This window comes from Podarcis pityusensis (genome assembly GCF_964106645.2).
Source record: "Podarcis pityusensis genome assembly, chromosome: 15".
NCBI classification, from domain to species: domain Eukaryota; kingdom Metazoa; phylum Chordata; class Lepidosauria; order Squamata; family Lacertidae; genus Podarcis; species Podarcis pityusensis.
In genome coordinates, this window is record NC_138040.1 from 35,173,519 (window position 1) to 35,186,030 (window position 12,512).

Consider the following 12,512-nt stretch of genomic DNA (forward strand, 5'->3'; position numbering starts at 1 on the left):
TTATCAATAGATACAGATATAGTATTAGGAAATGTGTGTTTCTTTCATGCTTGCGGAATTTGGATTTCCTAGTTGTGGAATGTGGATTCCGTCATTCTTTGCTATAAATCCATGGAGTCTTGATTAGGCCCATGGACAATGATGGGAAAGGAAGCCCTGCAGGAAAGTGAGGAGGAGAAACAGTGTGAGTGGGTGGATTCTTGCTTGAGGAATCTACTCAGCCATCATACACCCTCTTTTCTCTTTTAAAATGCAGAAGCTGATGGTAACTTTTCTAACCAGGGACAGCAGTTCCTCTCCCCTGGGATCAGCACTTTGCTTTTTTAGAAGGTAAACGCCTCTCTGATTGATCTGATGATGAGCATCAACCAAACAGGAAATACCATTGGGGGTGGGGGTGGGGAGACACACAGTACCCTTGCATTTCAAGGAAAACCAAACCAGAAGTGTTAATATGCAACAGCTCAACACTTGTGCCTTTGTAGTGTCCGATCTACTATTATATTACCTAGATTTTCTTTTTTTTAAAAAATGCAACTGAGAAAATATGGAAGTAGCAGGAATACCATTTCAGATCTCAGAGGCAGGATCAAAGACATTTCATTGGAGTGGGGGCAGCAGGCAAGATTTGCAACAAAGCCTGAAAGCGAGCTCTTTGATACATATGAAGAATATATTAAATTGCAATCAAGTTGTGTATATTGAGAGCATTTGTTATTATTACTTTTTGTACTTCATAAGAACTAGAAAAACAAGTGATCCTGAAGGATAATTAATGGTAGCCTAGAAGACAAGAGAAATGGGGATTGGCTCTCTCCCGAAATGGCATAGCCCTGAGTAGAACATATGGGGGGTGGGGGGCAGAGATAGATCCAGAAATCCTGGTAAACCTGCATTTCTGTGAGAACAGGGGCTGCTTCCAGACAGTCTCTATTTTCAGGTGGTATTCAATTGCATACAAGCAAATCCAAAGCTGACTGGGAGGTGTCGCGGAACACCACTTCTCAAAAGACTGGATCATTTGCAATACGGAAAGTGACATGAAAATGCACTGGGAAATGTGGGACTTGCATCATCTAACCTCTTCACAAACAAATCAGAATGAATGCTCTTTAAATAGCTCTCGCGGTCTAATCTCCCTGCAAACAGATGAGGATGAATGTTCAATAAATAGGTCATCTGGAATCATCCAGGGATCCGGAATATGCAGCACTAAATCAAACTGCTTTGACTGATTGTGTTGTTAAGGCTTTTGCAGAGGAGGGGAACGACAGTGGGGGACAAGTACAGAGGTCGAAAGGAAGCTAGTCAGAGTTCTTGGAAGAAAGCGTGTATGAGGAGGGCATTCCAGGGCACACTTGCTTTCTCTCATCTTGGCTTCATGTACAGAGATGGACTTGACATCCAGTCAATGAAAATAGTTTTGTGTTCCATTCCTGGTCCCGACATACAACTTTCCGCATCGCAATACTGCCTTGCCAGAGAGCACCAGGATACGAGAAAGAGGAGAACGAATGTCACACACCAAGACCAAGGTTAATGAACAAAATCTGTATTAGTGGAGCAGCTTTGACAGTCGTTGCGCCTGTGAGGACCCATTTGAAGACTGCCTCAGTTAGAAGGTGTGCGAGTTAAATAAATAAACAAATTTAAAGGGAAATGGAAACTGCTGAAGTGTGAATAGGTTTCTTTTCTCTTCGTTAAGCAAAGCAAATCTCTCACCTGAAAAGTTTCTCGTTGCCAACATAGTGGTAAGAATTGCACCCTAAAAGAGAAATTAAAAAGAGATGTTGGGGGGAAGTCAGAAATAATTTTTAAAAATTAATTTTTAAGCGCTTTTTAAAAAAACATATAACAGAAAAAAGGTTTTTGGGAGGAAGTGTGAGAAGGGTGAATAGGTATTATTATTATTATTATTATTATTATTATTATTATTATTATTACCACAAATAGCAATACATTACTTAAAGTTAAAATGAATGTAACAGCAAGTTATAAACATATACAAACAGCAAATAGTTTTATTTTATATCTAATCATTAGAGAAATCCAATACTTAAATAGGCCATATCTCAGAAAACAATGTTTTACCCACTTTTCCAAATTATTAATTTCCAAATCAACTTTAACATCTCAGGGAAATGAAAAAGCGTAATACACATTAGAGATGTATCCTCTAGATCTGCTATGTTGAATAGTTTATCCAGTTTTTTGTAAACTAATCTTGTCTTTGTTTCCCTTGCCTGCTCCTTAAATAATAAGTTAATTTTGCCATAACTGCTTGTTCCCAAACTGTTTTTTGCATACCAGTCAGTTATAGGGCGGGGAAAGAATAAGGTATATCTGTGTAAACCTAGACTATGCAATGCAAGAGGAGCAAAAGTAATTTTCTAAGTCCTGCATCCTCATTTCTAAAGTGGCAGTGATAGGTCTGAGTTGTTCAATCTATTAGATGGGTCTGGCTAGGAACAATCCTGCCTTAGCATAAAAGACTGTGTAAAATGCTGGAGGACTTTCAGGTCTCTAAGAACCACTCTGTGACTAAAAATTCACACTGGTGTGTATTCCATCACATTTTTAATTTCCCCCATATCTGCGAACATAAAAGGTAAAGGTAAAGGGACCCCTGACCATTAGGTCCAGTCGTGACTGACTCTGGGGTTGCGGCGCTCATCTCGCTTTATTGGCCAGCATGACTAAGTCGCTTCTGGCAAACCAGAGCAGCGCATGGAAACGCCATTTACCTTCCCGCCAGGGTGGTATCTATTTATCTACTTGCACTTTGACGTGCTTTCGAACTGCTAGGTTGGCAGGAACAGGGACCGAGCAGCGTGGGCTCACCCCGTCGTGGGGATTCAAACCGTCAACCTTCTGATCGGCAAGCCCTAGGCTCTGTGGTTTAACCCACAGCGCCACCCATCTGAGAACATATCATGTGATAATTCACCACCATAACTTGTAGAGATGGTTGCCAACTTGGAAGGCTTTGAAAGGGGATGAGACAAAATGATGCAACATAAAGTTACCAGTGGCTACTAGTTAAGATGTCTATATGCAGTTTCCAGGTCAGAGAGGCAGTATGCCCTTGAGCAAATGTCACTGGGAGGTTGGCCACTTTGGGAACAAGTTTCTGGACTAGTCAGGTATCGTGGAGCTTAGCACAGAAAGCATGATACACCCACCTTCTAAACAGAAATATTATTTCAGACTGTAGTTTCGACCTCAGTTTGGGTGAGTTGGTAGTTTATTTCTTGTTTCATAGGAAGTTGCCTCATACTGAGTTAGGCCAATGAGTCACCCGGCTCAGTATTGTCCACACTGACTGGCAGCACTTCTCCAGGTTTTCAAGCAAGGAGTCTTTCCCAGCCCTAAAGATGCCAAGAACTGAACCTGGGACCTTCTGCATGCAAAGCCGATGTTCTACCACTGAGCTATGGCCCTCCTCTTAAAAGGTCTTACAAAAGGAATTCAGCAATGGACACCCCTGAAAGTTTCCGTTCTCATGTTTATCCGGAGTCTGTAATACACTCCTGTTCTTACCTTGAGCTTCCTTCTGGCATTGAACTTTTTCAGACACTCTACGGTTTCCTGTCTGTGCATCATGGAGGCCACTGTTGAACGTTGCTGTGGAAAACACGTAAAAGTAAAATAGAGGTCAATGTGTGCAAAGTCAGGACATAAATATAGGAAGGAAGGGGGAAAACTAGCAAAAACGGTAGGGACAAGAATACTGAGATATGCACTGGAGTTTAATTCCCACAGAACCTCTCAGACACACCTACATTGCTCTTGTATGTGTGATTCTGTATGAAATTAAGGCCTGTGCACATAACTGTGATGCAGTCTGGATCTGCTGGACAATGGCAGTCCTGTCAAAAAAACCCCAGGCTATTATATCTATTGAGGATCTGGATCCTGTGGCTGCTATATGTAGCTCTTTTGGCCAACTTGCCAAAGTATATTCAAAAGTTGGGAGTCAGATATCAAACCTGATGTGCAATTTTACAGCTGAGGTTGATATAGAACCTTTGCCCAGAACAGGTCCACCCATGGAAGCATCTTACAGATCAGGAAGCTGCTACCCTTCAACAGTTGTTGCATTCCATCTCCACTGTCCCTAACCATTGGGCCAGCCATGCTGGTTGCGGCTGATGGAAGTTGGGAGTCCAACAACATTCAGAGGGCCACAGGTTCCCCATCCCTGCTATAGACAATGCTAGGCATCTGTCAAAGCACCCCATATTACTTACAATCCTTATCATTTTTTTTGCTACCACACGCAGCCTTAGAAAGCATACTGAGATCTCTAAGGAAATTATTTAACGTGACTTCTGAGCCTCTTAACTATTCAAACCTTAACGAGCAGGTGAATGTTGGTTATCAACAAGACAGGAGCATCAGTGACACTTACACAGACCCATGGATGTTTTAGAGCTTCGTGAGCTGTGATTCTCTTTGCTGGATTGATGGTTAACATCTGGTTTATGAGGTTTTTTGCTTCGGGAGTGACTGTGTCCCACTCAGGAGAAGGAAACTGAGGATTAGAAGGCATTACACGAAGGTTATGGTCAAGGACACATCAGTATCAAAGAAGGAGAACGCTACCATTCAACAGACTAGCATTTATTTTCAAACCCCTAAAGCAGCCAAATGCATCAGGAAGGGTTCCAGGGTTGCCCAGATTCCCCCATATCAGATCGGTCCCATAATCTGGCTTATCTGACCCGTAGGAAGCCCTTAGAGGAGTAGGCATGAAGTGTACTTTTTACACAATACACAATTTGAAAGCATACAGGCTCAGAGGCATCAGAAAGAAATGCAAGTGTTCCTAGCTTCTGTTAGAGGAAACAGCCTTAAAACTAGAGTACATGTGACTCCTAGCATGTTGCTCTGCTCCTTTGGTCCCCATGAGATTAATGCCTATGAAGAGGATTGTGCCATGAGGAGCATCATGTCAACAATGTAATGAAAAACAGAAAGAAAGGAACCACTACTCACATCGTAGGCTCCGGCCTTAATCTGTTGGTACAGCTTGTGCTGATCCTCATCCCAGAAAGGCGGATACCCAACCAATAAGATGTATAGAATAACACCTAGGAGAAAACAGGGGAGAGCAGCAAATTTAAAATCAAGTGGGCCTAAACCCTGCATTGCATATTCTTACCATTCGGGCACAGTGGAGTAGGAGGAAGGAAAAGTGGAAATATACATATTTCCCGTTTGAAACAAAGTTATACAATCCTGAATCTTCTCATCCTGATGCCCAACTTACAGAAGTGGAAGGAAAGGGTGTAGCCCTCAGTTTGGTATGGGCTAGCAATGGTCTCCGAGGTTCTTCAGTGACTGACATCCAGGGCTAGAGCAGATGCATTGCTTGCAGAAGGTCCCAGGTACAATCCCTAGCTTCTCCAGACAGACAGCTGGGAAAGGCTCCTGTCTGAAACTCTACAGAGCTGCTACCAGTCAAAAACTAAAAGGGATGAGCTAAATCTGGGATGAGGAACCCATTCCAGTGTGTTGGGACTACAATTCTCATTAACCCTAGCCATTGGCCATGCCAGCTGGGGCTGAAGGAATCCAGCAACATCTGGAGGGATACAGTTTATCCATCCTTGAGCTATATGGGCAAATAGCCTGACTTGGCATAAGGCAGCTTCCTAGGTTCAGTTGCATAGTACTTTCAAGGGCGTACAGATGAAGTACATGAGAATCCTTTGGTTGCTACCTAGTGTAAGACCTTGCCAGTGCTACAGCAGGAGTCCCTTCAGATGTCCTTTCTATTCTGCATTCATGAGGATTTGTGCTCATGATGCTATCAGGGCGGTCACAATCTATGTAAATACCAATTCTCTGCCTTTGTGCTCCTGGCACCTCTGGATTCCCCAAGTGCAGGTTGAGACTGTCTTGTAAATGTATCCTTCTGAAAGCAAGACTGTCAGCCAACTAATACCTACAAAATAATACCTATAAAATCCGATCTAATACAAATAGGAGGGTTCAATGATGAGAACAACCTTCCTATGCTAGGAGTCAAGGACCCACCAAGGCCTCTCTGAAGGAAAGACAATGCTTTTGGGCTCTGAGGGCACCACCTTTACAAAAGAAGGGTATTCACATTTAATGCAGGATCGTCACATCGGAAATGGTCTACCCCACTGCTTATTAGTTTGATTAAAGTGTTAGGCTACCTATCTCACTTCCACTGATAGCTGTTGCTACAAAATTAATAGAAAAGTAACGGGGAGAGGGATAAAGAGTGTGTGGAGAAACTCAGCAACCCCAAATTTGAGGTAAAGCAACTGAGATGACCGAGTCATCCAGTGCATTGGTCTTCCACCTGTTGGGTCAGAAAAACCGACTACTGGGTCACAGTCAGATTTAAGGTGGGCCACAACAAAAGTACTATAAAGGGAGAAATCAAGAAATGAGGTCCCATATGCATGTCTGGGTCAAGGTGTGCCCCACGTCTGAAAAGGCTGAAGACCTTTTCTAGACCATTGGAGCTGCAACTGGTTCACACCAGCATTATTATTATTATTATTATTATTATTATTATTAATGGCAAAAAATTAAAGTGACTTTCCTCCTAATGCAGTTTTTAGTAGTTTTGTTGGTTTTAGTACTGTGGTGTTTTATTATGCTGTGAGCCACCCTGACAGTTCTAAAAATGAGGCAGAATATAAATCAAAGTGCCTGTTGATAAGAACAAGGAATAAGCAAATGTTTGGGCTAAAGGTGGTCCCAGATCTGAAAATCTATACCCAGGGCTACTTTCTCTAAAAACCCATCTTCTGTAGCTTATCAGTTCTCTGCTTGTGACAGGCTTTTTCTGGATTGTGAAAGCTGAACTGTAGCTGGATGGTACTTTTATTGAATAACAGGTTATATTGGAAATCCCCATTGCAATGCCATGATTGTACTACCCTGTGGAAGAGCAGAGACTTACCACATGCCCAGATATCCACAGGTTTGCCATAAGCTTCTTTGCGTAGAACTTCAGGAGAGAGATAGCCAGGAGTGCCTGCAAAGCCTGGGGGGGAAAGCAAAAATTGCCAACATGTGAGTTTGCACAGCTCCTGAGTCAGCAAAGCAAACTGAGAAAGGGGGAAGGGAGCAACTCCGTCCGGCACTCACCAAACCAGGCCTGCTGGTCTCCTTGCACCTCAATCGCCAAGCCGAAGTCTGCCAACTTCACCGCCGCTCCTTTGCATTTGCTGGCCAGAAGCAGGTTCTCCGGCTGTCATGGTGACCCAATTTAACACAGGTGCCATTTTTAATTGAGTAATGTAATGGTTTTGGTTTGGTTAAAAGTAAAAAAAAGGAGGAAGGAGAGGAGAAAGAAACAGAAAGAAAACAACAACAACAAACAGTTTGCGGAAGCCGATTAGAAACTTGCAATCAATCCACCTCCCCCCCCCCAAAAAAAGTGAAATATTGAAAAAAGAGACAAGCTATTATATGGAGACACCCCTGTCCCATAGCCAGAATAAGCAGGAGGATATTTTCCGGCAGGGCAGCCTAGTGTGAACTGCTATTGGGAGAGTTGGAAATGTTTACATCATGACTGGCCAGTTCTGCTGGTTCCAAGGTTGGTTTTATTATATATTATATAATGCACTGCTGTGCCTCTTAGGCTGCGAACCTGTACATACAGCTGGGAATAAACTCCACTGAGCTGACATGCAAAGGACTGCATTGTCAGTGGCACAGCATTTCCCCCTGTACTGTACTATGGACTCCTCTTGAGAGGCCATTCTACACCACAGCACAATGTTTATTGTCAATGGCACTTACCAGGAATTGTGGGGAAATACCCAATAGATTCAGGTGCCCAAGGCTATTGCAAAGGGGAACATAGAAACAGTTTAGTCCCTTTTATTACACACCAGGATTGACCTCAAGGCCAATCCAGCTGAGTACAGAAAACCAGTTTGGTTTAGTTTTTAATGAGTTTGAGTCAGGAAAGGCAAATTGATCTCTGTGGTTAAATCTGGGACTGATGAAATGTCCTGTAGATAGAGTCCTACATGCAAACATAGCACTCTTGATTAGAAGAATGCACACTCTTGTTTCACAGTATAGCAGTGGCTTTCATCCCTCATGGTGTAAAACCGGCCAGCACCAGGCACCTCTTAAAGCAGAGCTTTCCAAACTTCATGTTGGTGACACAGTTTTTAGACATACACCATTTTGTGACGTAGTAATTCTGTTTTACTAGCAAACCGGCGGGCTGCTCACTCCCTTTCTAGCTCCGGGAGGAGCACGGGGAGCGTTCACACTAACGTGTCATGACACACTGTTTGGAAAGCTCTGTCCTAAAGCCTAGCCTTTTGAGACCCCCCCCCCCAAGGTCCTAATCAATTCCCTTTAAAAAGAAAACAGCAGATACTAAAAAGGTGAAGAGGACTCTAGACACCAGGCACTGCCAAAAACAAGTGACCTGATGATTTGGGAAAGAGGTTTTGGCTCCAGGAAAAAAAATCTCTGGGGAAGACTCAGTAGGTATGTTTTGCTCACCATATTTGGGATTGTTAAGAAATCTCCTATCAGGTGAGACTAGCTAGGGATCCTGAGGATGCTTTCCCCTATAGCTTGTAGGTAGCTTTGCCTGCCTGAGTCATCTGCAGCCATTTGGCTCTAAGGGCCCCCTGACTGCCATGCCTCTACTTTCTGCTTGCATCGTATTGTGACTGGGGATCTGTAGCTTTGTCTATAAAGGGCTGAACTGCCCTGGAGCAGAGAGTTGCACTAAGTGCTCTTCCATTCTTCCAATTCTATCTAGTTGCTCCAATTTTGACTGTAGAAGTGCAGATATACCTAATAAAGTTATATTGCTGTTGTTATTATTAGTTTAAAAAATCAGGTCCAATGAAGCTAAGGAACCATATCCCAGGCTGCAACGTCAAAAAGGAAAAACAGAGCATATAAATTGTGCTCTTGTTGTTTTCTAGTTTCCAGCTTGTAAACTGACAACAATGCAACAGACAACATTTTATCCACCAAGCATGCACAAGACAGGGCTCCCCTCCATTCCATCCTTTGTGTGGACCTTTTGGCTCCATCTGCTGATATTCATTAAGTTATGCTTTGCGTCACATTTCCTCTGGTATCTCCCAAGATTGTGATCTAGAGACTTCCAGACAGATCTGCTGGGAACCAGCAGAGACAAAAGAAGTTGCTAGTTAAAATATTCCCTAGGAATCTTTGGCAATGTTACAAACGATACAAGCAGGGAGTGTGCGCTAGCTCTGGCAATGAATTAGAGAAAAGCCGTGGCTGCCAATATGTGAACATGCATCTTTGTGCAAAGGCCATGCCCTGCACACTGTGCACATTTGTCCTTAATTGCTTTATGAAGAACACTATAGTGAAGAAACCTTGGGAGAGTAAAAGTAGCCTAGATCCTCCAACTCACACACCCTATGAAAAGCATCAACACATCATGGCAATTTTCAAATGGGAAGCAGTATGAATTCCTAAGGAGCAATTCCCACTGAATACAATGGGGCTTACTTCCCTGTTAACATGCTCACGCTGCCCAACAAATAATCTATCTGACCCAACATCCATCTTTTTTGATTGGGCACCTGGAAAGAATAATTATAGCTAGGAAGGCCCTGTTGCCTCACTATCCAATCTGATCAAATCCCAAATGGAAGTCTCTCATAGAACTGGAATCTAGAGGTTGACACATTGAGGCTTTTATTTTACTCCAGTTTTCTTTGTCTGTGTGTGAAGGTAACACCTTTATTCAAAGACAGTCTTACCCTGGCAATAGTTGTTGATAACTTCCAGGTCCTATCTTCTCAAGATAGTCTATCGCTAAAGACCCAGTTCCAGTCATCTTATCACTGAGACACAGCAGATTATTCAATGATACTTCTATAACCTTTGCCTTTACCAATCTGATGCCTTCCAGACATTTCAGACTACAATGCCAAACAGCCCCAGCCAACACAGTTTTGTTGGCAGAAGCTGATGGGGGTTGTAATCCAAAATACCTGGAAGGCATTCTGTTGATGAAAGCTCCACTACTGAGCTGGGGCAAGGGACATATTTCCACCAAAGGGATATATTTTCCATCCCAGTGTCACTGTATCTAATCAGTATCACTCCTCATTTTAAGGGTTTCAGCTATACTGCTCATCAGTGGGGACATATTCAAGCTGCAGTGGCTGCATTAAAGCACCTTCCCACCCAAGGGCCTCCAATGCCAAAGCCAAGCTTCAATTAATATGAAGGTCCCAATGCATACTATAAATCCAACTGCAAGAGTCAGTCATAAGGCTCCCTGATGCCATACCACTACTCAGGGTTCAAAACTCCTAGTGTTCTAGGCACATTTTGCAACAGGGAAGTTCATTAGCGCAAGTAGTTTCTGAGCTCTGGGCACAGTACTGTGCCTAGGATTTCAGATTAAAACTGCAGAGTGGAAGGAAAGGAGGACCTTTTTCTGCTTCCCCACTTCCAGCTACTCTCTGAAGACTGGAAAAGAGACCCTCTTAAGAATATTAGGGGGGTGGGCTAGACCATGTGAAAAATGAACATAATATTTTAGCTGCAGTTCATTCATTTTCAGCTTTGTATTCATGTTATATAAAAGTGTGCCTAGACATTCTGTTGTTACGCCTATAAGCTAGGTTTAAGGTGCCATTTAGCGCTTTCATATCTCAGTTTCTAATACTGCCACTAGTTTCTTGGCCCAATTTACAAGAAATACCAAATTAGATGGATCGATAGACGTAGGAAAGGAATTCCACCATTTATTCTCCAGTAACAAAGAATGCATTCCAGAGGTACCATCTTAGTTGCTATTTTTAACATTATTATCTATTTATACTATTTATCATAGCAATAAAGCATGGCTCTACATGCCAGAAACCAGCACCCTCACAATGATACCAAATAGTTCCATTTGTAAAGACTGGCTCACACGTATAAGGTACAGATCATGATACTAAATGGTCTTGGTCCAATGTACCTGGAAGTCTGTCTTCTTCCCTATCAGGCCTGGTTCAGGGTCTTCAGTGCAACTTTATGAAGCAATGTACAGTCAACATTGTGAGCAATGCTCACTGAAACTTCCTACAGACACTTGTACTGTTGACTACTCAAGTCGGAAAGCAATCAACTGTCAGCTAAGCCCACAAAATCTTCCTTGGCCAAAATTCTGATGTCCTCAAGTATTTTTTGGTCTTTATTCATTCGCTTAGCTATTAATCTAGCTCTTTGCAAAAGGCTAGGAAATAAATTAAGGCATTCAACCAGCACAATTTAAATACATTCACCTACAATTCTAAACACATATAATGTGGCAGCTCCATTATAAACAACAGAACTCACCTCTAAGTAAAAGTATGTATGATTTGGGTGACAAGCTTTCTAACGCCACATGCTAGCAGCAGAGGAAATTATCAGCTAAACAGCCACCCAGTTCTTCTTATTTGATACATAGGGATTACACACCTAAACGGCAGTTTAATGATATACATAGACAGATTCTGGCCTGATTCTCCACACAGTTTTAACAAATTGCTTTTGATTTTCAGGTTTTACATTTCCAAAGGATGAGCACCCATTGTTTCTTCAGCCCATTAACACTTGGTGTAACCTGCAGTCTTTTTTCAGCAGGCACAATCCAACCTAGTTAAATGGCATCTCATTCACAAAGGCTTATGGAGAAAGACTGCCTTATTCTATCTGTAAACGTGTATCAGTTGTATGAACACAATGAGTCAGTGAGACTGTGCTTCCTCATATATCAGCATGATGCAATAGCATTTAAATATACACATCTGTAGTCTGCCTTCACCTAAAACAAGTAGCAAAAAAGAAGTATCAAATCTGGATCCAAGGCTTTATTTAACTGCAAATCATCTGATGAACCTCCATCAGTAGTTACACTAAATCAGAGAGACTGTACCCTTTGTAGCAAAGGGCTAGTACAAGAGGAAATCTAATCATATTGTTAGTAATTATTAACCATTTCTCCTACAGCAGTGACAAGGAACCTGTGTCATTTCAATGTCCTGCTGGACTCCATCCCCCACCATCCCTGACAGTTGGCCATACTGGCTGAGGCTGATGGTAGATGGAGTCTAACAACATATAGAGGGCCACAGATTCCCCATCCCTGCCTTACAGATTACCATAGATGTGTGTTTATCACTAGTACTGCATTTCAGCCAAGTATTATAGGCAAGAGCCCTGTTCCTTGGGATGACAGGTGCTCAGTTGCAAATTGTACAATCCCATGTGCAAGAACAGGGCAGGCAAGAGGTCCACCCATAGCCACAGGACTAGCCCATGCATGAAAATCTGGTTTAATATCTGATGGACTTCATTTCAAAACCGGTTAGAGAAAATATTTATAGTAACCAAGAATCAGAAGATCTTCCACATTGCTGCTACCAATGTAATATCATACACTATTCCCGAGAACATCTTTTCAGCAGCAGAACACTTATCAATGGGCCTTCATGCTTAAGTAACATTGTCCAAAGTTCTGGGTG

The 12,512-nt window shown here is 42.4% G+C and overlaps 1 protein-coding gene across 17 annotated transcripts in view; it reads right to left on the reverse strand.

Moving 5' to 3' along the window:
• Positions 1-12,512, reverse strand: part of CAMK2B (calcium/calmodulin dependent protein kinase II beta) — a 205,379-nt gene that overhangs the window by 55,877 nt on the left and 136,990 nt on the right. For all 17 annotated transcript variants that reach the window (XM_080982399.1, XM_080982398.1, XM_080982405.1 and 14 more), the window contains exons 7-12: positions 7,135-7,237; positions 6,947-7,030; positions 4,999-5,093; positions 4,412-4,534; positions 3,541-3,624; positions 1,723-1,765 (exon numbers count right to left, since the gene is read on the reverse strand). In XM_080982399.1, the coding sequence (XP_080838525.1) occupies positions 1,723-1,765; positions 3,541-3,624; positions 4,412-4,534; positions 4,999-5,093; positions 6,947-7,030; positions 7,135-7,237 (532 nt within the window). The remainder of the gene's footprint in view (positions 1-1,722; positions 1,766-3,540; positions 3,625-4,411; positions 4,535-4,998; positions 5,094-6,946; positions 7,031-7,134; positions 7,238-12,512) is intronic.